The sequence below is a fragment of the Crinia signifera genome, chromosome 1 (genome assembly GCF_055691185.1).
Source record: "Crinia signifera chromosome 1, ASM5569118v1, whole genome shotgun sequence".
Lineage (NCBI taxonomy): Eukaryota > Metazoa > Chordata > Amphibia > Anura > Myobatrachidae > Crinia > Crinia signifera.
Window position 1 is genome coordinate 44,406,449 of NC_139217.1, and position 27,204 is coordinate 44,433,652.

The following is a 27,204-nucleotide window of genomic DNA, read 5'->3' on the forward strand; positions in this document are numbered from 1 at the left end:
CTGGCCCAAAATCTCTCACATCAGATTACATTTGTCCCAATGTCTTTGAAAATGAGAGCTTGTGCTCTCATTTGTGCATGCATTAATAGTTTAATGAGACAATGAGAATTCTATACACACAGCAGACAGCCAGGAATGGTCCTGATTGGTCATTTATGCGTTATCTCCTCCCCTTACCTTCTAGGGATGCCATCGGTGGATTATCCACCAATGTTTTCATGCACTGCTTTTTTATTCGCTGGTCTGTGGACTAATCAGAGCCAGAGGGCGGGGCTTTGTGAGTGCATCAAGGGCGGAGCTAGGCTCAGTGTCCTGGCACCTTGTAGTGAAAAAGAAACAAACAAAAGATCAAGTGGTAAATTTAATTAATGTAATTCTACCTACAGATGGAGCAGCTCCCATTGGAGCTGCTCCTGGCAATAGAATTGGCATTCACCCTAGGGAGGAGCCGCACGCGTAAATGAGACACTTGTGTGCCCCAGCAGCTCCACCCCCCCCCCCCCCACCCCCAGCAGAGCCGGGCAGGGAAAACACTCCCCGCGGCAGTGCTGACGGGGACTAGCTCACGCATCGCCATCAGATGGAGCGCCTGTCCGCCAGCCTGTGCCAGCTCAGGAGATCTGGCGGTTCCTCAGGCTGGCTGGGAGGTGCTCCATCTGTACAACAGGGATGCTAAGTGCTAAAGAAAGACCCAGCATATTTTATACTTAGGCCACATTGAGGGGCAGATGTACTAAGCCTTTTAAAGCAATAAAGTAATCAGTTCAGTCTCCAAGGCTCCAAACCGGGGTATTTCCCAGTGGGCCGGACCAGATTTCCCTCTGCCTGGGCCGCCTTCCTTGTTTCCAAGCGACCACAGCCCAGCCTGGTCACAAACACAAGCAATGCCCGAAACAAATATGGCCGCCGCATATATGCACATATGCAGCGGCCATATTTGTTTTGGGCTATGCTGCACTTTGTGATCAAAGTCTCAGCAACCGCAGCACCCCCCCCCCACCCCCGGGCTGTAGTGTCAGCACCCGCAGAACCCCCCCCGGCTGTAGTGTCAGCACCAGCAACACCCCCCCGGCTGTAGTGTCAGCACCCGCCCCCCCGGGCTGTAGAGTCAGCACCCGCACCCCCCTCCCCTTCCCGGGCCGGATTTCAATCCCAATCCGCCCCTGGCTTAATACATATTCTCAACATGTTAAGATGCAACAACACCACCTTGATACCACCTCCAATGTGATCGATTAAGTGCCTGAGTTCCTACCAGTTCAGCCACACGCCTGTGACACTGCCATAATTAGACCATAAGTCCGTACATCTCCGCATGTCTAAATGGCCACCACCTAGGTGCGCAAAATACATTTCATCTTTGTCAGAGATTTCCTGGCCTCTGCACCATGGGTGCTGCAAGCTGCCTGATGGTGGGTACATTTATCCAACGCTGCGCCATAAGATGCCAGTCATATTACTGCTGCAGCGGGAGGCGTCTGCATGTAATAGAAGCCTCCTGCTGCATTACAGTATATAGCGCTATCACTTCCAAGGAAGTGACAGCAACTCGTACCGCACCTAAATGACACCCTGGGCCAAATGTAATAGGTGAGAGTTTCAGAAAGGAGAATTTTCCCATTTTTTTGAAGTGGCAATCATTGACAATGCAAAACCAGGTTGATTTTGCCATGTAATTTATTGCTGCTTTAAAAAAAAAAGGGAAAACTCTCCCAAAATCTCTCACTTTCTGAAACTCTCACCCTATTACATTTGGCCTCCTGTGTGCTTCAATTGGTACTGCATCAGTGTGTGCACAGAATGAAGGACACACGCACCGTAAGAGATTTTCGAAATTTTTTGGGCATGCACATTAGCAAGAAATTGCTCAACTCCTGAGACATGGTCATTACGTGTGACTCAGATCGGCATGCGGTCATTTGGTCTGCGGCATTATGGTCGACAGTCATTAGGTCTACACCATTAGGTCGACATGGGAAAAGGTCATTAGTTTGACATTGTCTAGGTCGACAATCAAAAGGTCGACATGGAGTTTTTCACAGTTTTTTTAGCCAACATGTGCCGACAGGCGGTATTTCATGCCCTACCATCCACTAGGGCGTGGTGGGAGCGCAGCGAGCGTTGCGAGTGGATGCGGTATACTTTAAACTGTGTCCATGTCGACTGTGTTGACATTCAGGTAAAAAACCTGTGAAAAACTCGATGTCGACCTTTTGACTGTCGACCTAGACAATGTCGAACTAATGACCTGTCAAACTAACGACCGGTCAAACTAATGACCTTTCAACCTAGAACCATGTCGACCTTTTCCCATGTAGACCTAGATCCATGTCGACCTTTTATCATGTCGACCTTTTATCATGTCGACCATAATGCTGTAGACCAAATGATCCCAACCCCTCAGATCCAGACTGTGTACAAACCCATACATTTCTGTATAACACCATTAGATTCGTCACTTGACAACGTTTTATCAAAATCTGTCAGCATGTAAAAGTGCCGCCAGTACGATGCCTTAATGGGCATTATGTTGGAATATAAATAATCTAAAAAAGGGTACATTACAAACTGTACAAATAAAATCTGCATGTAACATGCATCATATATGTGTAAACAGAGAGGGCGCAACATTTGCGTATTGCACATTATCTTCCTGTGTTTGTTTATGTCTTGTTTTTAAAAAGCGAGAACCACATTCTCGCAGGATTCCGATAGAATGTCTTTGAACAAAACACGAGTGGCCAAAAGCCTTTCATGTGCTGAGATTCAACATTCCAAGTGCTTGAAGTTTATTGTGGAAGAATACGAAGATTGCAAATGTGGCTTCAAAGTGAAAACGTGAAGTCTGAGTTCTGCTCTGTGACTGATTAGGGTGTTTTTGTTTGTTTGTATTCCAGAGAATTCCATTAAGAAAAAAGTTGCCATGTATTTCTGAATACTTTCCCAAATATGGCTTTGGCGCTAGATGTTCGTGATTTGCTGACCAATTGCACCCATTTGGAAGATTAATGAATTAAAGATATCGAGTCGATACATCCCCACGACCACCCACTGCAAATCATAGACTGCATCCATTTTTTGCCCTTTTGCCAGGCACCTACCATAGCCCGTAAGTAGGTCAACGCAACATTCAATAAACCGTTGGCTAGTAGTGTAATGTATTTGGACATTTTAGAGCTTGTTTGCTCTTCATCCCACCATTAGACATTGGCAGTTTAATGCTGTACTCTGCATCTTGAGCTGTCTTTGAGAAGGTGACTATAGACACCATGTCATCTCCGATGTCCACCTGGGACCTCCAGCGTCTACAAATAAATATCTTTTTGAGAGCTCTCTGGAAGTCCCGGTTCAGGAAAGCATACAGCATGGGGTTGATGGTGGAATTACAGTACCCCAACCATGTAATAAACTTAAAAGTGTTCACCAGAACGGCGCTGGTGGAGGTTGTGCCCTTGGCTGCTATCCAAACATTCAGGACGAAGTACGGGAGCCAGCACATGACAAATACTGAGATGATTATACTCATGGTCCTGGTGGCCTTATTCTCTAGTTGCAGGTTGTTCTGGCGCTTGCTGTTTGGGTGGTAATGAAGATCCAGAGTCTGGGACACGATGCGGGTGGCCTTTAGTCGGGAGGCTCTGTAGATGAAGAAATACATACTGCACATGATCATGAATGGGATATAGAAGGCCAGGGAGGAAGCGACAATGGCAAAGGTCCAGTTGGTCACAAAGATGCATTCTTTCCCATTATCAAAGTCCATCCCAGGTATTTCATTCCAGCCTTGCATGACCGGTAGGAAGGAGATGAGAGAGGAGTAGACCCATATCGTCACCGTCATGATGATACATCTGCCAATAAAACAGCAATCAGATTATGTAGAACTGGTAAATATTCAAATATACAGATCACAAAAAAGCTTAAAACCAAAATATGAAGTGCACAATTTTTTTTGTGGTACATAACGAAAGTGTGTGTTGTGTAGATCATCATTAACAAACTAGTCGAAGCACCGTCGAGTCAATTGTGAAGATCTGGGATTAAATTTACTAAAGCTTCTAAAAATGAAAAGATGGGATGTTGCCCTTAGCAACCAATCAGATGTCTATTATTTCTCTATTGCATACTAGAAAATGATTGGTTGCTACATTTGGAGCCGCTGTCATCTGAGTGGCTTTTGGCGTGCCCCATTCGCAGCAATGGGCACACGAGCGTGTGAGATGCATGTCTCAGTCCCGGTAAGTGGTGCACCAAGACTGTTTGTCTCGGTGCGCCGGTGCTACGGATGAGGGAAGCTTTATCTGTACAGGCAACATCACCTCTTTTCATTTTTAGAAGTTTTAGGAAATATTGGGGCAGATGTATTAAGCCTTAACAAGAGATAAATGCAATGAGATAAACGTACAGCCAATCGCCTGCTAACTGCCATGTTACAGGTTGTGTTTGGAAAAAGTCAGTAAGGAGCTGATTGGCTGGATGTTTATCTCTCTTTATCGCCCTTGCATTTATCTCTTGTTAAGGCTTAATACATCTGCCCCATTGACACTGCAATGTCGACAGTCATGATGTCATTGATCATGTTTGCACCCGACGACTATCAATGTAAAAAAGTCCAAGATCTGCATGGATAAGCAGCGGAGGGGTGGTTAGGATTAGGCACTAGGTGAAGGGATAGGGGCTACATCTAGTAATACAGCCAGAAATTGCACAGGATTCAGCAGAAGTCATAAGTACTACATAGTATTTAGGACTGCCATATCATTTATACTAGATAGAATTTAGGACTGCCATCTCAGTTACAATACATAGTATTTAGGACTGCATTTTCAGTTACAATACATAGTATTTAGGACTGCAATCTCAATTACAATACATAGTATTTAGGACTGCATTCTCAGTTACAATACATAGTATTTAGGACTGCACTCTCAGTTACAATACATAGTATTTAGGACTGCACTCTCAGTTACAATACATAGTATTTAGGACTGCATTCTCTGTTACAATACATAGTATTTAGGACTGCCATCTCAGTTACAATACATAGTATTTAGGACTGCATTCTCAGTTACAATACATAGTATTTAGGACTGCACTCTCAGTTACAATACATAGTATTTAGGACTGCATTCTCAGTTACAATACATAGTATTTAGGACTGCACTCTCAGTTACAATACATATTATTTAGGACTGCACTCTCAGTTACAATACATAGTATTTAGGACTGCACTATCAGTTACACTACATAGTATTTAGGACTGCATTCTCAGTTACAATACATAGTATTTAGGACTGCATTCTCAGTTACAATATAGTATTTAGGACTGCACTCTCAGTTAGAATACATAGTATTTAGGACTGCATTCTCAGTTACAATACATAGTATCTTGGACTACAATCTCAGTTACAATACATAGTATTTAGGACTGCCATCTCAGGTACAATACATAGTATTTAGGAGTGCATTCTCAGTTACAATACATAGTATTTAGGACTGCATTCTCAGTTACAATACATAGTATTTAGGACTGCATTCTCAGTTACAATACATAGTATTTAGGACTGCACTCTCAGTTACAATACATAGTATTTAGGACTGCATTCTCTGTTACAATACATAGTATTTAGGACTGCCATCTCAGTTACAATACATAGTATTTAGGACTGCATTCTCAGTTACAATACATAGTATTTAGGACTGCACTCTCAGTTACAATACATAGTATTTAGGACTGCATTCTCAGTTACAATACATAGTATTTAGGACTGCACTCTCAGTTACAATACATATTATTTAGGACTGCACTCTCAGTTACAATACATAGTATTTAGGACTGCACTATCAGTTACACTACATAGTATTTAGGACTGCATTCTCAGTTACAATACATAGTATTTAGGACTGCATTCTCAGTTATAATATAGTATTTAGGACTGCACTCTCAGTTAGAATACATAGTATTTAGGACTGCATTCTCAGTTACAATACATAGTATCTTGGACTACAATCTCAGTTACAATACATAGTATTTAGGAGTGCATTCTCAGTTACAATACATAGTATTTAGGACTGCCATCTCAGTTACAATACATAGTATTTAGGACTGCCATCTCAGGTACAATACATAGTATTTAGGACTGCATTCTCAGTTACAATACATAGTATTTAGGACTGCCATCTCAGTTATACTACATAGTATTTAGGACTGCCATCTCAGTTACAATACATAGTATTTAGGACTGACATCTCAGTTACAATACATAGTATTTAGGACTGCCATCTCAGTTACAATACATAGTATTTAGGACTGCCATCTCAGTTACAATACATAGTATTTAGGAGTGCATTCTCAGTTACAATACATAGTATTTAGGACTGCCATCCCAGTTACAATACATAGTATTTAGGACTGCACTCTCAGATACAATACATAGTATTTAGGACTTCACTCTCAGTTACAATACATAGTATTTAGGACTGCACTTTCAGTTACAATACATAGTATTTAGCACTGCATTCTAAGTTACAATACATAGTATTTAGGAATGCACTCTCAGTTACAATACATAGTATTTAGGACTACATTCTCAGTTACAATACATAGTATCTTGGACTACAATCTCAGTTACAATACATAGTATTTAGGACTGCATTCTCAGTTACAATACATAGTATTTAGGACTGCATTCTCAGTTACAATACATAGTATTTAGGACTGCCATCTCAGTTACAATACATAGTATTTAGGACTGCATTCTCAGTTACAATACATAGTATTTAGGACTGCACTCTCAGTTACAATACATAGTATTTAGGACTGCATTCTCAGTTACAATACATAGTATTTAGGACTGCACTCTCAGTTACAATACATATTATTTAGGACTGCACTCTCAGTTACAATACATAGTATTTAGGACTGCACTATCAGTTACACTACATAGTATTTAGGACTGCATTCTCAGTTACAATACATAGTATTTAGGACTGCATTCTCAGTTACAATATAGTATTTAGGACTGCACTCTCAGTTAGAATACATAGTATTTAGGACTGCATTCTCAGTTACAATACATAGTATCTTGGACTACAATCTCAGTTACAATACATAGTATTTAGGACTGCCATCTCAGGTACAATACATAGTATTTAGGAGTGCATTCTCAGTTACAATACATAGTATTTAGGACTGCCATCTCAGTTACAATACATAGTATTTAGGACTGCCATCTCAGGTACAATACATAGTATTTAGGACTGCATTCTCAGTTACAATACATAGTATTTAGGACTGCCATCTCAGTTATACTACATAGTATTTAGGACTGCCATCTCAGTTACAATACATAGTATTTAGGACTGACATCTCAGTTACAATACATAGTATTTAGGACTGCCATCTCAGTTACAATACATAGTATTTAGGACTGCCATCTCAGTTACAATACATAGTATTTAGGAGTGCATTCTCAGTTACAATACATAGTATTTAGGACTGCCATCCCAGTTACAATACATAGTATTTAGGACTGCACTCTCAGATACAATACATAGTATTTAGGACTTCACTCTCAGTTACAATACATAGTATTTAGGACTGCACTTTCAGTTACAATACATAGTATTTAGCACTGCATTCTAAGTTACAATACATAGTATTTAGGAATGCACTCTCAGTTACAATACATAGTATTTAGGACTACATTCTCAGTTACAATACATAGTATCTTGGACTACAATCTCAGTTACAATACATAGTATTTAGGACTGCCATCTCAGGTACAATACATAGTATTTAGGAGTGCATTCTCAGTTACAATACATAGTATTTAGGACTGCCATCTCAGTTACAATACATAGTATTTAGGACTGCCATCTCAGTTACAATACATAGTATTTAGGACTGCATTCTCAGTTACAATACATAGTATTTAGGACTGCCATCTCAGTTATACTACATAGTATTTAGGACTGCCATCTCAGTTACAATACATAGTATTTAGGACTGACATCTCAGTTACAATACATAGTATTTAGGACTGCCATCTCAGTTACAATACATAGTATTTAGGACTGCCATCTCAGTTACAATACATAGTATTTAGGAGTGCATTCTCAGTTACAATACATAGTATTTAGGACTGCCATCTCAGTTACAATACATAGTATTTAGGACTGCACTCTCAGATACAATACATAGTATTTAGGACTTCACTCTCAGTTACAATACATAGTATTTAGGACTGCACTTTCAGTTACAATACATAGTATTTAGCACTGCATTCTAAGTTACAATACATAGTATTTAGGACTGCACTCTCAGTTACAATACATAGTATTCAGTGACTGCCATATAATTTATACTCGATAGAAGTTAGGACTGCCATCTCAGTTACAATACATAGTATTTAGGACTGCCATCTCAGTTACAATACATATAATTTAAAACTGCTATCTCAGTTACAATACATAGAATTTAGGAGGGCCATATCATTTATACAACAGAATTTAGGACTGCCATCTCAGTTACAATACATAGTATTTAGGACTGCACTCTCAGTTATAATACATAATATTCAGGACTGAACTCTCAGTTACAATACATAGTATTTAGGACTGCCATCTCAGTTACAATACATAGTATTTAGGACTGCCATCTCAGTTACAATACATAGTATTTAGGACTGCCATCTCAGTTACAATACATAGTATTTAGGACTGACATCTCAGTTACAATACATAGTATTTAGGACTGCCATCTCAGTTACAATACATAGTATTTAGGACTGCCATCTCAGTTACAATACATAGTATTTAGGACTGCCATCTCAGTTACAATACATAGTATTTAGGAGTGCATTCTCAGTTACAATACATAGTATTTAGGACTGCCATCCCAGTTACAATACATAGTATTTAGGACTTCACTCTCAGTTACAATACATAGTATTTAGGACTGCACTTTCAGTTACAATACATAGTATTTAGCACTGCATTCTAAGTTACAATACATAGTATTTAGGACTGCCATCTCAGTTATACTACATAGTATTTAGGACTGCCATCTCAGTTACAATACATAGTATTTAGGACTGACATCTCAGTTACAATACATAGTATTTAGGACTGCCATCTCAGTTACAATACATAGTATTTAGGACTGCCATCTCAGTTACAATACATAGTATTTAGGAGTGCATTCTCAGTTACAATACATAGTATTTAGGACTGCCATCTCAGTTACAATACATAGTATTTAGGACTGCACTCTCAGATACAATACATAGTATTTAGGACTTCACTCTCAGTTACAATACATAGTATTTAGGTCTGCACTTTCAGTTACAATACATAGTATTTAGCACTGCATTCTAAGTTACAATACATAGTATTTAGGACTGCACTCTCAGTTACAATACATAGTATTCAGTGACTGCCATATAATTTATACTCGATAGAAGTTAGGACTGCCATCTCAGTTACAATACATAGTATTTAGGACTGCCATCTCAGTTACAATACATATAATTTAAAACTGCTATCTCAGTTACAATACATAGAATTTAGGAGGGCCATATCATTTATACAACAGAATTTAGGACTGCCATCTCAGTTACAATACATAGTATTTAGGACTGCACTCTCAGTTATAATACATAATATTCAGGACTGAACTCTCAGTTACAATACATAGTATTTAGGACTGCCATCTCAGTTACAATACATAGTATTTAGGACTGCCATCTCAGTTACAATACATAGTATTTAGGACTGCCATCTCAGTTACAATACATAGTATTTAGGACTGACATCTCAGTTACAATACATAGTATTTAGGACTGCCATCTCAGTTACAATACATAGTATTTAGGACTGCCATCTCAGTTACAATACATAGTATTTAGGAGTGCATTCTCAGTTACAATACATAGTATTTAGGACTGCCATCCCAGTTACAATACATAGTATTTAGGACTGCACTCTCAGATACAATACATAGTATTTAGGACTTCACTCTCAGTTACAATACATAGTATTTAGGACTGCACTTTCAGTTACAATACATAATATTTAGCACTGCATTCTAAGTTACAATACATAGTATTTAGGACTGCACTCTCAGTTACAATACATAGTATTTAGGACTGCATTCTCAGTTACAATATAGTATTTAGGACTGCACTCTCAGTTAGAATACATAGTATTTAGGACTGCATTCTCAGTTACAATACATAGTATTTAGGACTGCCATCTCAGGTACAATACATAGTATTTAGGAGTGCATTCTCAGTTACAATACATAGTATTTAGGACTGCCATCTCAGTTACAATACATAGTATTTAGGACTGCATTCTCAGTTACAATACATAGTATTTAGGACTGCCATCTCAGTTATACTACATAGTATTTAGGACTGCCATCTCAGTTACAATACATAGTATTTAGGACTGACTTCTCAGTTACAATACATAGTATTTAGGACTGCCATCTCAGTTACAATACATAGTATTTAGGACTGCCATCTCAGTTACAATACATAGTATTTAGGAGTGCATTCTCAGTTACAATACATAGTATTTAGGACTGCCATCTCAGTTACAATACATAGTATTTAGGACTGCACTCTCAGATACAATACATAGTATTTAGGACTTCACTCTCTGTTACAATACATAGTATTTAGGACTGCACTTTCAGTTACAATACATAGTATTTAGCACTGTATTCTAAGTTACAATACATAGTATTTAGGACTGCACTCTCAGTTACAATACATAGTATTCAGTGACTGCCATATAATTTATACTCGATAGAAGTTAGGACTGCCATCTCAGTTACAATACATAGTATTTAGGACTGCCATCTCAGTTACAATACATATAATTTAAAACTGCTATCTCAGTTACAATACATAGAATTTAGGAGGGCCATATCATTTATACAACAGAATTTAGGACTGCCGGGGCGTGGCCTGGCCGTGTAGACAGCAGGACACGTTTTACAGGAGCTCCTGTAGTTTTACATTAAAACTTCACTGCAGAGATCTGCCTACAAAAAAAACAGCTCACACTAAGGAAACCTCACCCTGCCACCATCCTCCGGAGCAAAGTTGAAGGCACTGCAGAGCCGGGTGGGGGAGAAATCCCACTCTGCAGGCTGCGGCCCTCTCCTCTCCTGAAGCAGCGTCGTGGAGTCCATCTGCCCGCCAGCCTAACTACATTGACGGGCTGCGGAGGCGTCCGGCAGACTACGCGGCGAGATTGGCGGTAGGACTGGCGCACCCCAGACCTCCCTTGTCGGTCCAGACATATATAAGCGGCGCCGGAGCTGGGGGGAGAACGAAGAGGCTCCCGTTTGAAGCCGCGGCGGCCATCTTGGATGCTGGCGAGCGGTGATCTCCGGCACAGCCTTTTATATTAACAAGGGGAGCATCGCTAGAGGGGAGCGGGGGGCTCCACCGATCACCCAGTGAGGCACAGCAGTACCCAGGGGACCTGGGGTGCAGGGGGCAGCTGCGGGCTCCCTCCCTCCCATATAAAATAGAGGCGGCCGCCATCTTGGACTGGGGATCATAGGCACACTGCAGACAGTGCATCACAGCTACGGCTGCTGCTGCTGGCACCCAAACCTCCCCCTGAGACCTGTGGAGATCACTTAGAGGACCTTCCAATAGAGATTGCCAAATAAAACTGGCTTTATATAACTACTTGCTCTACATAACCTGCTGACAAATAAAGCTTGCTATACATAATTATCAACTTGACACTTATAGAGGTGTTTATTGGAAGCAATACCTGCATATAAGCCCTGAAACAGCTGCTTATTAAATCATACTGCGGGACCTATGGTACCCCTTCGGAATTGAATTTCATCTACTGCAGGTCACGGCTTGGACTGACTTGCGGGGGGGACCTCCGGCGGCTCCTTGCCCTGTCTATCCCTTTACCACATACAGACGGTGATTAGAGCCACCACACAAAGCCTCAGGGGGCTGGGAGTAGATACTGAGCTTCCGAATAGCATATCACCTAACCCCAGCAGTTTGAGTACCTTTTGAATATGTTTCTCTCCCATCACACCCGACATCAGGGAGGTGATAAAATGATCGACTGATGACGACCACGTAGGCCACGGGGGAGCCTTGACACAACAATGGCCCGCGGTTACTTCTAACATAAGACCTGAAGAGCTGAGCTTGTTTTTACCATCTGATCCTAAAGTCACACACTTTTAAGTCGGTGCTCATGGTGAAAAACGCTAAGAAAAAATCTAAGACCAAACCGGAGGGAACACCTAAATCCGCTGACTGCCACACATCAGATCTACGCCAGTTTCTATTACCCTCCAACACAAATTCCCCGAATACAACAGAAACCCCTTCCTCGTCGACCTCCCCCTCTCAGTTGGACGAGATGTCTCTACCCGAAGGCACCCAATCCCAAGATACTCCTTCATTGACCACAGAGGTTAGGGAGATCCTGGCACATGTCAAAACCCTACCTACAAAGCAAGACTTTTCAAACCTGGAGTCCAGCCTACTTGCCACTATCAAACACGAAGTATCTGCCCTTCGGAAAGACATGTCTTCACTTGAGTCAAGAGTTGATACACTAGAGAGACACGAATCACCAACTACAGCTATCTTGGCCAAATTCAAGGAAGTGATCTCCCATCAAACATCTGATATCACCTTCCTTAAAGCCCGCATAGAGGATATGGACAATCGAGGTAGAAGAAATAACATCAGGGTCAGAGGTTTATCAGAAGATATACACCAGTCTAATCTCACAAATGTCCTTACAAAAATCTTTGGGGAAATCCTGGGCCTAGATCCGGACACAGCCATTATCTTCGATAGAGCTCACCGAGCCCTAAGGCCTAGGGGCCTCCCATCGGACCGGCCTCGAGATGTTATCTGTAGACTGCATTACTACACCCAAAAAGAAGAAATACTACAAAAAACACGCCTATTAGAAGGGATCGAATTTCAAGGAGACAAGATCCAAATATTTCCTGACCTAGCATGGTCGACCTTACAGCAGAGAAGAACCTTAAAGCCGCTTACAGATACCCTACGAAAATTAGGCCTGAAATATCGATGGGGATTTCCATTTTCTCTGCAGGTGACCCACAATGGTAAATCTACCTCTATATCCAAACCATCTGATCTTCCAACCTTCTTCACTACACTCGGCATCCAACCTGTGCCACTTCCAGATTGGGACTCTTTCCACCAATACCCTGATCTCCCTACTATCGATACGCACGATGACGCTTGGCAACAAGCACACTCAACACGACGCAGGAAGTCCCCTACGACCACCTCTCGTACAACTGAACCACCATGAACATCTGCTCTCTCAAGACCAACCTTTTTCTTAGCCATTACCCTTTGGGTCATGAAAAGTGGTAATATGCCTTTTTCTCCTCTTAAAACCTTATGGGTTCTGTTGACTCAATGTTTAGTATACTAATAGCTACTGTTAATTTTACATTTATCGCTATATTCTTTCTGCTCATATAGCAGCGACAGATAGATGGCTGATTTTCTATACTTGTGTTGATACTCAGCTCTTTAATGGCAGTTCTAATTAGAATTACTTCATATGTTATTTTTATATGTGATTAGATAGATGATTGTAAATACTGGCGGTGGGTGGTTGTTGTTCTTGGCCCCCCGCTAATCCCTCATCGAGCTGCACCTTTCTTCTCCATGGGACGGGAGGATGCAGGCATTCTCCCTCGTCCCATATGCAGCTGTTCTTCTTCTACACGTTCACACTTACGTTATATATTATCAATGTACTAGGCTACATATCTTATTATGTGGCATCTTCTTCTTCCTTTTTTCCATCTATTCCCTCACTTCCACTCTTTTCCCTATCTATGTGACCTTGAGTTTTGTAAGAGTTGCCTCGTTCCAAATTAGCAATGGGTACTAAGGACCTACATATAACCACTCTTAACGTTAAGGGCTTAAACATCCCAGAGAAACGCTCTGGGTTACTTAAGTGGCTCAGAGATGAGAAAGTAGATATCGCACTCATTCAGGAAACACATTTTAAAAAGGGGAATGTTCCCTCTCTCAAATGTCACTACTACCCCCACGTCTTTACAGCAAATAATCCAACAGGAAAATCACTGGGAGTGGGAATTTTGATAGCTAGGCATATACCTATCCTGAATGTGTCTTCCCATATTATCCTAGAGGGCAGAGCACTACTAGTCAAGTGCGACATTAACTCTCAACGTTTCTCTTTCCTGAACATTTATGCCCCAAATACGAAACAACCACAATTTATTTCATCAGCCTTAGATAAAGCAGATGCTCTTCTCGAGGGAGTGACAGTAATGGGAGGAGACTTAAACTGGACTCTTGATCCCTTTCTCGACTCCTCCAAAAAAGTGCCCTATAGACCGGAACGGAAGTATAGGAGGGTGAGACGCACCTTGCTGGACCACCAGCTGATTGACTCTTGGAGACTGACCCACCCCTCAGACTCAGACTACTCATACTTCTCTCATCCCCATCAATCCTACTCTAGGTTAGATTATCTATTCCTAGGCCATCGACATTTACACCTGATTGCAAACACCTCGATAGGTCAAATCACATGGTCCGACCATGCCCCGGTCCATTTAACTCTGCTTTTTCCTGCACAGACCACACGCTCGTGGAACTGGCGTTTCAATGACACTCTCTTGCAGGATGTAACGTGCAAAGCCCAGCTAGATAAAGCCATTGATTCCTATATTTCGGATAACGACAACACGGATGCCTCCAGAATTTCTATTTGGGAGGCACATAAATGCGTGTTACGTGGAGTGTGTATTCAGTTGGGCACTATGCGGAAAAAACAAAGATGCAAACAAAGGGACGATCTCCTAACCCAGATTAAAAGGCTAGAAACTCTCCATAAGAAATTACAATCCCCCCAACATTATGTAGATCTTGAATTGGCTCGGGCCTCTCTAAATAAACTGCTTAATGACAACATAAAACTCTCATATCGCAAATGTCGTAGCCGATATTATCAATGGGGCAACAAACCTGGCAAACTACTAGCCAAAGCCCTTAGAGAACAACGAGCCCTCACCTTTATACACGCTATAAAAGATGATGGAGGCCACACACACCACGACACCTCACAGATAGCCAAAACATTCCAAACGTACTACGCAAATTTATATAATCTCTCAGGGTCTGAGGGAAGAACAGACATAATAGCTCATAGTTCAGCGGTGGCTGAATACTTAAAAACGATAAACTTTCCCACACTACCCAAAGATGAAGCAGATGCCTTAGATGCTCCCTTTGCCCTTGAGGAGGTAGAGAAAGCCATAGATTCCTCTGCCAATGGGAAAAGCCCGGGCCCTGACGGGTTCACTATAGCCTACTATAAAGCCTATAAAAACAAATTGGCTTCCCTCCTTACACGAGCCTTTAATGAGATCTCAGCTGAGTCACACTTTTCCCCGCACTCACTGGAGGCACATATCACGGTACTGCCTAAAGAAGGCAAAGATCCTAGCCTATGCCCAAGTTATAGACCAATCTCCTTATTAAATATAGACATAAAAATTTTCGCCAAACTGATTGCAAACCGCCTAAAAATGTTATTACCTAACTTAATCCATGGCGACCAGGTTGGCTTTGTTATAGGCCGAGAGGCTAGAGACAACACTGTCAAAGTGATTAATATGATTCACCACGCCTCTCTGTCTACACAACCATCAGTCGTCATCACGACAGACGCCGAAAAGGCGTTTGATAGAGCAGATTGGGGATTTATGACAGGGGTACTAAAACACCTAGGACTAGGCAAGACTTGTCTACATAGAATACTATCCTTATATACCTCACCATATGCCCGCATTAAAATTAATGGGTCTCTATCTGACCCCTTCACAATTACTAATGGTACGAGACAAGGTTGTCCCTTATCACCCCTTCTATTTGTTCTATGTATAGAAGCATTAGCCAGGAGTATCAGAGCAAACCCAAACATCGCAGGCCTTACGGTAAAAGGTAAAGAATACAAGCTAGCTATGTTTGCTGACGACCTACTTGCCCTCATCTCCAATCCATCAACCTCCCTCCCAAGCCTGATATCTGAATTTAACAAATTTGGAGCCCTGTCTAATTTTAAAATAAATTATTCTAAATCCATCGCAATGAATTTAAATACACCCTCCAACATACTTCTAAACCTGAAAAATAGTTTCCCATTCACTTGGCAGGATCACAAAATAAAATATTTAGGTGTAATGATCCCAAATGACTTATCTAAATTATTTACATTAAATTTCATCCCTTTGCTGAACACACTGCGCTTAGACTTTCAGAAGTGGCGAAAATCACATCTGTCATGGTTTGGCAGAATAAATGTAATTAAAATGAATGCCCTACCAAGAATCCTGTTTTTCTTGCAAACATTGCCGATACACATTCCAGCTACATGGTTTCGTTCAATCCAAAATCTAATTAAAGCATTTGTCTGGGATCGCTCCACCCCTCGCTTTAAACATGATATCTTATTCATGAGAAAACATCAAGGAGGCCAACAACTCCCACATATCCCAAATTACTACGATGCAATAATCCTACATAGAATAATAGACTGGACACGGGCCAAGAGTGATAAACAATGGGTTCTTCTAGAGGAAGCTAGCTTCCAACAGTATATAGAGGTTACACCCTGGCTACCCTCATTGCCGAAAATTTCCCATCCAACGGTCACCCCTACACTCAAAAGATGGGATAGGCTACGAGATAATACACTTATAACCTCCAAAATCTCCCCCCTTACCCCCTTCCTGTATAACCCAGAATTTACCCCTGGGCTTGACAGATTAGCTTTTGACCGATGGACAGAGTGTGGGCTCTTCAGATTGGGCCAGCTGGTGAGCGCTGGTGAGGTGCGGTCATTCTCTGACATCCAGTCACTATGGAACATCCCGAACTCAGATTTTTGGAAGTATCTCCAGGTACGCCACTTTCTTGTCTCTTCTAGAAAGTCCTCTAGTATCAAAAGAGAACTCACTCCCTTCGAGAAGTTATGCATTTCACCCCAGACTCCTACGCATACTGTCTCCCAAGTATACACGATCATTATAGACAACTTTGCTGCTAAACCACCCTCTTTTACAATCTCCTGGGAGAAAGACATGCAAACACTAGATATACAAACAAATTGGGATACAATTTTTCGTAATACACAGTGCAGTTCTCTATGCCTGCACACACTAGAAAACCTTTATAAACTCATATATAGATGGTACAGAACCCCATATATCCTCAATAAAATGTTTCCTGCGGTGTCCAACCTGTGTTGGAGATGTAAGTCGGCACCCGGCACTTTTGTACACATCTGGTGGGAGTGCTCCCACATTTCTGCTTTTTGGACTGAGGTATTTAAGTGCTCGGAACTAATACTGGGGGATACAGTACCCAAAGACCCGGGATTTTGGCTACTAAACCTTATCCAAATAGACACATACATTTATAAGCACTCATTACTTAGACACTTTAATAATGCTGCCAAAGCCATTATCCCTACCCTATGGAAGTCTTCTACACCTCCCTCGATGAAGCAATGGTTAAAGAAAATTGACTACTTCTTGGATATGGAAGATCTGATCTCCTTCTCCTCAGGCCAACCCATTGTCCCACTGGAGACAAATCAACTATGGCATAATTTCAAACTTACACCCACTTACAGGTCATATATGTCCACATAACCTTTTCTCCTTACTCTTCTTTACTTCTTTTCTCCTTTTCCTTTCTTTCCCCCACTCTTGTAACTTACCTACTGACTTAATTGTAATGTAGATATATTATCGATTTCAACTTGTAGATCGAATGTTAAGACCAATGTTGTTATCTACTACTTCAATAAAAACAGTTTACACAAAAAAAAGAATTTAGGACTGCCATCTCAGTTACAATACATAGTATTTAGGACTGCACCCTCAGTTATAATACATAATATTCAGGACTGAACTCTCAGTTACAATACATAGTATTTAGGACTGCCATCTCAGTTACAATACATAGTATTTAGGACTGCCATCTCAGTTACAATACATAGTATTTAGGACTGCCATCTCAGGTACAATACATAGTATTTAGGACTGCCATCTCAGGTACAATACATAGTATTTAGGACTGCATTCTCAGTTACAATACATATTATCTAGGACTACAATCTCAGTTACAATACATAGTATTTAGGACTGCCATCTCAGTTACAATGCATAGTATTTAGGACTGCCATCTCAGTTACAATACATAGTATTTAGGACTGCCATCTAAGTTACAATACATAGTATTTAGGACTGCCATCTCAGTTACACTACATAGTATTTAGGACTGCCATCTCAGGTACAATACATAGTATTTAGGAGTGCATTCTCAGTTACAATACATAGTATTTAGGACTGCCATCTCAGTTACAATACATAGTATTTAGGACTGCATTCTCAGTTATAATACATAGTATTTAGGAGGGCACTCTCAGTTACAATACATAGTATTTAGGACTGCCATCTCAGTTACAATACATAGTATTTAGGACTGCCATCTCAGTTACAATACATAGTATTTAGGACTGCCATCTCAGTTACAATACATAGTATTTAGGACTGCCATCTCAGGTACAATACATAGTATTTAGGACTGCCATCTCAGTTACAATACATAGTATTTAGGACTGCATTCTCAGTTACAATACATATTATCTAGGACTACAATCTCAGTTACAATACATAGTATTTAGGACTGCCATCTCAGTTACAATGCATAGTATTTAGGACTGCCATCTCAGTTACAATACATAGTATTTAGGACTGCCATCTCAGTTACAATACATAGTATTTAGGACTGCCATCTCAGTTACACTACATAGTATTTAGGACTGCCATCTCAGGTACAATACATAGTATTTAGGAGTGCATTCTCAGTTACAATACATAGTATTTAGGACTGCATTCTCAGTTACAATACATAGTATTTAGGACTGCATTCTCAGTTATAATACATAGTATTTAGGAGGGCACTCTCAGTTACAATACATAGTATTTAGGACTGCATTCTCAGTTACAATACATAGTATTTAGGACTGCCATCTCAGTTACAATACATAGTATTTAGGACTGCCATCTCAGTTACAATACATAGTATTTAGGACTGCCATCTCTGTTACAATACATAGTATTTAGGACTGCCTTCTCAGTTACAATACATAGTATTTAGGACTGCCATCTCAGTTACAATACATAGTATTTAGGACTGCCATCTCAGTTACAATACATAGTATTTAGGACTGCCATCTCAGTTACAATACATAGTATTTAGGACTGCATTCTCAGTTACAATACATAGTATTTAGGACTGCCATCTCAGTTACAATACATAGTATTTAGGACTGCCATCTCAGTTACAATACATAGTAATTAGGACTGCCATCTCAGTTACAGTACATAGTATTTAGGACGGCACTCTCAGTTACAATACATAGTATTTAGGACGGCACTCTCAGTTACAATACATAGTATTTAGGACTGCCATCTCAGTTACAATACATAGTATTTAGGACTGCCATCTCAGTTACAATACATAGTATTTAGGACTGCACTTTCAGTTACAATACATAGTATTTAGGACGGCAATCTCAGGTTTAATAATACAAATACTGCAGATTCAGCAGCAATATAGAAGAAAATGATAAATAGTTACTATAATATCTCCAATTAAATTTACATCATTTTATATCCAACTAGTTTTAATTGTCTATTTATTCTCATCGATCTGCCTCTGATATTTGCATGCGTACAAGTTCCTTTGCAGGTGACCTCCGCTCTTGGTCTTCAATAGTGGCAGTTGCAATTTGTCACCTGATTGATGTATGTGGGTGAGTTCCATCTATACGGTGCCAGAACGAGTGTGTGACTGAGATTAGGAACGTTTCCCTCCCCATTAATGTGCGCATCACTCCAGCTAGAAGACTGGATGCTTGATGAATGGATAATCAAACCTCTGTACAGCTTCTCTGGCTCGATGCTTCAACATGAATTTATAACGTACTCTGTCCATTCAAGCAATACCTTTGAGTGCTATTAAAGGCATACATGCCAACTCTCTGAGAGATGATGTACAAATGAAGTGTATGACAGCGTGGCAGTGTTCTATGTGCATCATGCACCGGACATGTAGTACAATAGCCTCACTTACAGAATGATATACAGTAGTGTTGGTTTACCAGTGAACTGTGTGTATGTGCTAGGCTCCTGTCCATACGTGTACTTTAGCTTAGTGCTGATTGCTGAGAGCAGTGATGTCTTCACTCAAAGCTGGGGATCAGTGATGTCACTCCAGGGAAATAGATAACGTACTTACATTCAGCACAAGAGTCACATGACTCATCAGGAAAATGTCCTGTGCGGCTCTGCAAAATGGCCTGTAATGTTAAATGCTTGGGGTGCATGCCACCATACACTCCAAGCATGGCACTATATAGCCTTACCCTGCCACCATACACCCTTCAAAATGAGCCTTATGGGTGTGGATGATTAGATAGTGTCTAGATCAGGGATGGGTAACCTTCGGAAGTTGACATGAAAAAGGTAGACACGAAAAGGTCGTTTTTTTACTTTTTTTTTTGTCAATGTTAACAACTGTTGACATGGACCCCCAATTAGTGTAAGGTGTACCCTCGCTACACTCGCCATGCTTTGGGCTCAGTGCCTCATAAAAAAAAAAAAAACATGAACATGTTATCCGGGCAGTGACATGATGGCCCTTATTCTGATCTGTGCGGAAATTCCCGCATTCTTACGGAGCGGTCCGCACGCCACGGTGTTTTGCCGCATGCGGCCATCGTCCGTAGAAACGCCCACGTGTCCTCCGCATTCGGACGGACTCACTCTTTAAGAACAGGGCGTGTTTACGGACGACATACAAATCATGCGTGTGCGGGAGAAACACTCCGATTCGGCACGGTATTACAGAGTATTACAGAGTATGCTCGGGAATACCGCATCCGAACGGGAGCCAAGCGGTGCTACCGCACGTAAGCGGAGGATTTACGCCAAACAACCCACTATGAAGTATCTTCTGCAATACATCACATGACCCACTTATTCAATTACCTATCCTCATAAAAAACTGCTTATTTGGAATTGGAATCAATTAGATTCCAATATATCCTTACAAGCATGCCTAACACATGCATTGCACACATTAACCCTTACAGCAATGTAAGTGCAATGCTTTGTATTACACCCTGTGTAAAAGATTATAAACAATCTACACATATACTATTTAAAGTGCAAATAAAACCAACAACTGTGAACTTGCATAAAGAATTTTATTAACGACACAATAAACATAAATAAAAAAATATAAAATTAGAAATTAAAGAAGAAGGACTTTCAGGTCCTGCAGGTCTGCTTGCGCCAGGCGCAGATGGTGCTCCAGTCGCCGGAGGGCCCCATGCACACCCTCATCTGCCGGTGTGGTGTCATCTGTGGGCATGTCAAAGGGGCAACAATTAGTCATGTTATTCTTGCATACATTTCACATACTGCGACATAAATTGCACAAATGCTAGGTGACATGTGTGTATATATATATATATATATATATCTATGTAGAGCATGGCTCCTCAAACTGCGGCCCTCCAGATGTTGGGAAACTACAAATCCCAGCATGCCTTGCCACAGTTTTGCTATAAGGAAGTGTTAAAACTGTGGCAAGGCATGGCGGGATTTGTAGTTTCACAACATCTGGAGGGCCGCACTTTGAGGACCCATGATGTAGAGAGATAGAGACACACATAGATAAATAGATATGACACATATATACATACATGCTAAGTTATTTACTACATACTGTATTTTTTGGCCTATACACTTTACTCTGCAGAAGACATAACAGTCATATTGTTTCTTCTCAGTCACAACCCACCCATGACTAACCAATGACAAGCAGGTCATGGGCTCCGTCAATAAGAACTTGTCACAATCTGCTCAGTCTAAGTTCAGTGATGGTTCGTGGCATGGGAGTTATGCAAATGTCAGGAATGCACAGTACACATCCTCAAAATCCTAATTCTGTCTAAACCAACCTACAATTCTGTGACGGCCAAAAAAAAAACTGAAGTACAGGGGGTGTTTAGGTAGAGGAGGCTCCTGGGACACTGGCAACTTCTGACTCCATTCCAAGGTAGGCCGGGCCATACTCCATTTATAGCATACATCCTAGAGTTTATAAATAACATTCACCAACAATATAGATTCCACTATTTGATGGGTCATAATCCACGCTTGCAGCAGGTGAATTTAAGCCACAAATGATCCACTCATCCCTTTACTCCAGGATCCTGTTTAACTACAACGGTTATGTGGCAGTCAAAATGGACCTCCAACCCATCCCACAAACCGGTGTAATTCAGAGGTGTCCTGGATGAAAGGGATGCCTTGGACACCCCATCTAACCCGTACCTGTATCTGTAGCTACCCACTTTGGGGTCTATATGAATAGTATGGCAAAAATTTTTTTAACCAACAGTGCTACATAACAAATACCAGTACAACTACTTCATGAATGATGCATTATGTTAACATACCGATCTGCTCATATTCCGGGGCCTGGCACGCCTCCTCCCCATCGTCATCTGACTCCTCCGGGGCAACCGTGGCCTCCTCCGACCCCTCCTCCGCAAGCTCCTCTCCACCAACAACCTCCTCCTCCAACTCCTCCTCCTCCAACTCCTCCAACTCCTCCTCCTCCTCCTCCTCCTCCTCCTCCTCCTCCACCACCACCACCTCCTCCACCTCCTCCTCCGCCACCAACACCTCCTCCTCCGCAACCAACTCCTCCTCCTCCACTTCCTCCTCCTCCACCATCTCCTCCTCCTCCACTTCCTCCTCCTCCACCATCTCCTCCTCCTCCACTTCCTCCTCCTCCACCATTTCCGACACCTCCTCCTCCGGCTCTTGGGCCTCCTCATGTGCCAGGGCTGCCTCCGCCTCTTCCCGGGCCTGTTGTGCTTGGGCTCGTGCTGTGTGTTAGAAAAAAACATCATGGTCAATGTGGGGTCATTGGGGCACATGTATTAATCCATAACAAGACATACATGGAAGGGTGATAATGATGGCAAACGATGCAGGAAAGTAGCTCCTTACTGTTAATGGATTCCAAATAGTGACATTTAAATTAGTATGTGATTGGTAGTAATTTGTTCACACATTACAACCCAGGCATTTATCAATGTGTAACACATATTAGATCTGGCACATTGTATGCATCAGAATCCTCAATGCTATGCCATTACATATAAAAGCCACATGACTGCATGTTAACCAGGAAGAAGCACACATAACAGTCTATGGACTTTTAAACCCATGGACACCCACTTATCATGAGACACATTTTATTGTTTATATATGCTATGTTGTAAGTGCGAAATTTCATAGCTAAAATACTCACACTCAGCTATTTCGCCCCTGAGTTGGTGAAGCAGCTGGGGCTGGCGCCTGCGGAGGTCCGACCACCGCCTCTCCAGCTGCCCGAGGGACCTCCGCACCCGAGTGCGGGCGTAAATTCGGCGCCCTGCCGCAGCATAGGCCCTCCGCTTGTGCCTGTTGGTTATAAAGGGCCCTGCACGGCCCAGCCTTGTCTCCATGACGGAGACAAGAACTCGCAGCTCCTCATGCGTGAAGGGTTCTGCCCTTCGTGTCTCCGCCATGTTGACAATGGCATCTATCAACCAATCAGGTGGTGGCATTGGTTGATCACAGTTATTTGTGATAATAACTTTATTGTTCATTTTTACATTAACAGCGTCTCTGCGCCAACACAAATGGTGACAAATTCGCATGCCTTCAAAACCGTAGTGTTGATGTATGGCAATGAACAAATCTGATATATATAAAACACAGTGTGTATGCCCTTAGCAAATCCAATAAGGCCGCGCTCCGCCAAGCAACGCGTGCTATAGCTTAGCAACGCATAGCTGTAGTTAGCATTAATTACTCTATGCATCTATGTGTATGCGTACATTTATGTGTAAAAGACACATACACACACTTGCAGGTATCCTGAAACCAGCATTATACACCAGCCCTGCCTGCCTGCCTGCCTGCCTGCCTGCCTGCATGCTCCTTGAAATGTTGAAACATGTGAATAAATTCCAACATCATATATAGATATATATCTATATATGCAAACAAATCATACATCAACACAGGAAATAATCCCCAACACATGATAGAATAAATCAATGTACTCACCAGTCATCAGGGATAGTATCAACTACAATAATGAAGATATAACAAACACATAAGATCCCTTGTCCAAGGTATAATAATTAGCACCTATATTGAACTTCCCCCCAAACTAAGCACATATGATAAATATCTCCTATTTCTTTGCCATTAGGAGGGCAGGCTGGCTAATTTTCGTGTTGTAACACTGACAACTAACACACTGTACTTATTTGAAGGGGTGATTTGTACAATAATTGGTGTGTTCTGTCAACTCAATAACATGTACCTGAAGTATCTTTGCGCCACAGAGTCCCGCAGCTGGTATCCCCTCCGGCATTCAGGGGCGCGGGATGGGCGCATGGGCGGATCTTGCGGCTCAGATGGTACCTCCCACTCATCAAAGGGTATCTCACGCCGCACAGCAATGTTGTGGAAAAATATACACAGGCCCACGATCCTCGACACCATTTCAGGCGCATATTGTAAGTCACCACCAGTGCGGTGGAGCACTCTAAATCGACCTTTTAAAAGCCCAATTGAGCGCTCCACCACTTGCCTGGTGGCAACATGCGCCCGATTGAATGCCTCCTGTGGGCCCGGTGCTGGGTAGCTGTACGGCGTAAGTAGCCAGGGCGTACATGGGTAACCGGAGTCACCCAGAACCCACGCATCACGGCCTTCCAGCTCTTGGAGTCTATGCCATATCCCGGTTTGTCGGATGACATGAGAGTCATGGGCACTTCCGGGAAACTTCGAGTTGAAGGCGAGAATCTCCATGGATGGGCCACATACCACCATCACGTTCAGTGAGTGGAACAATTTGCGGTTCCTATATATCTTCTCACTTCGAGATGGAGGCACAAATGGTACATGGGTGCCATCCACAGCCCCTATCACATTAGGGAAGCCAGCAATTTGATGGAAGGCCTGCTGGCTTCTGCGCAGGGTCTCGGTGGCAAATGTCATGGCCATGAAGTGCCCCTTGCGCCTGAACATGGCCGACGTCACACGCCTCAGGATTCGGCAGAAGGCCGGCTGAGATATTCCAGCAAGTACTGCCACTACTTGTTGGAATGATCCTGAGGCGCAGAAATGCAACACCGCCAGCAGCTGTGTGTGAGGCGGAATTGCTGTCGTGATCCCGTGTAGAGGTTCCAGATCGCTCTGAATTAAGGTGAGCAGATCCAGAATGACATGTGGCGGTAACCGGTACCTAGTAAGTACCTCATCATCGGGCATAGCAAACAGAGTCACCCGTGTGCGATAGATTCTAGCACGTCCTGGCCTCCTTGGCCGACGAGTGGGGAGAGCCGCAAGTGCCCTTAGCCTCCTCTCCATGTAGCGCATAATAGCTTCTGCAACCTATAAAGAAATGAACATAAATACTGATGCACCTATGCACATAATGGCCATATCCCACTACAAATAGATTTGTAGCCTTCAATACGTACAATAGATGGCCGCCCCATGAAATCCCGCAGATCCATTTGACTCTCTAATGATGACACAATAATATGAACTCAATACACACCGTCCAAAACACACAGATAAAGGTGTCAGCATTTTTTGCAGACATCATGTACTATGACACATTTCATCTATTGCTGGGACATGTTGTCCTGCAATAGATGAACCCACACAGGTTTAAGCCCTGTGAGTGAAATAGTGAACATGTGACATGTTGCAATAATAATACACCACTTTGCTGGCCCAACAATCTGTAGTCAGTGAGGCAATAGTGCATACATTCATACACTTACATTGTTAATGGATATCATATCTACAAGGAGCATGGAAGAGCTTACCTTAGACCCTGACAAGTCCAGATCTGAAGACAAATGATTCTAGCAGGAAGACATTATTTATAGGGCTCTCACATGTGTGGTCTATAACAGTAGAGATGAGTATTGCATGACTTGTGGCCTGGATTCTCTAAGGGAATGGGCTACTTTTAGCTTGCACTAAAACGCCACAATACCACAGTAGTCATGAATGAAATGTCATGTCATGCTAGCAAATAGCATGTGTATTGAGCAATAGTCACAGGTGTATCAGAAGATTCGATGCAATGTTAGCATTGGTGACCAGTATTTCATGTCGAACTTTCGCCAGGTTTTACACAATGGAATTTCCGCCACCGTATGCGGCGCGAAAAACCAGCGACGTACGCTCACGCACGGAACGCAGCTGCCGCTGATGTCCGCCAAACAGATTACACAAACAGTATATAAAGGTGTATTAGAAGGTGACAATGTTGTTGCTAACATGTCTGGAACCCAACCAGAGGTGGACCCAGTGCTGCAGCAACTATTTGACCAGATGGACTCCAGCACCACCTATGTGCCACTGCACATGCGGACAGTGGGTAATGAGGAGGCTGCTGGCCCTTCTCCAGCAGGGGAACCTGCACCTGACCATTCTACAGCAGGGCAACCTACACCTGGCCCTTCTGCAGCAGGCCAACCTGCAGCTGGCTCATATCCACCATCAGCAGAATTGTTTGGAACACAACAGGGGACTTCACAAGGTAGTACCATGGCCAGCACTTCAAGTGCAGCGACTGGTGCCAGGGGGCGTGGCCAGGGACGTGGCAAGGGGCGAGCCAGTGCAACAGCGGAACCACCCAAAAAAAATAAGGCATATGAAGCACAGGAGCTGGCCATCCTGGTTCCCCGAGCACGTGATTGGATAGAGTGTCCATCCGAGAGGCTGACACACACACGCAGATGGAAGATTTGGGAACAGATAACGGCAGAGATTAATGAAGTAGCGCCACAAGTTCGTGAGACGGACCATGTGAAGAAGAGGCAAGTTGTTTTGTGATACATGTGGCCAGTAATAGCCAAGTAATGATTGAATTGATGCTTAGATGCATTTAGCAAATGGCCCGTGAGGTTGTTACAATACACATACATTATTGCCATGTAATT

General features: G+C 42.1%; 1 protein-coding gene across 2 annotated transcripts in view; it reads right to left on the reverse strand.

Annotated features, from left to right (window-relative positions):
- Window positions 1-1,134: 1,134 nt before the first annotated feature.
- LOC146005899 (histamine H2 receptor-like) overlaps window positions 1,135-27,204 on the reverse strand; it is a 112,893-nt gene continuing 86,823 nt past the window's right edge. For both annotated transcript variants that reach the window (XM_083145274.1, XM_083145281.1), the window contains exon 4: window positions 1,135-3,851. In XM_083145274.1, coding sequence (XP_083001400.1) covers window positions 3,146-3,851 — 706 coding nt within the window. In that variant the 3' untranslated portion in view covers window positions 1,135-3,145. The remainder of the gene's footprint in view (window positions 3,852-27,204) is intronic.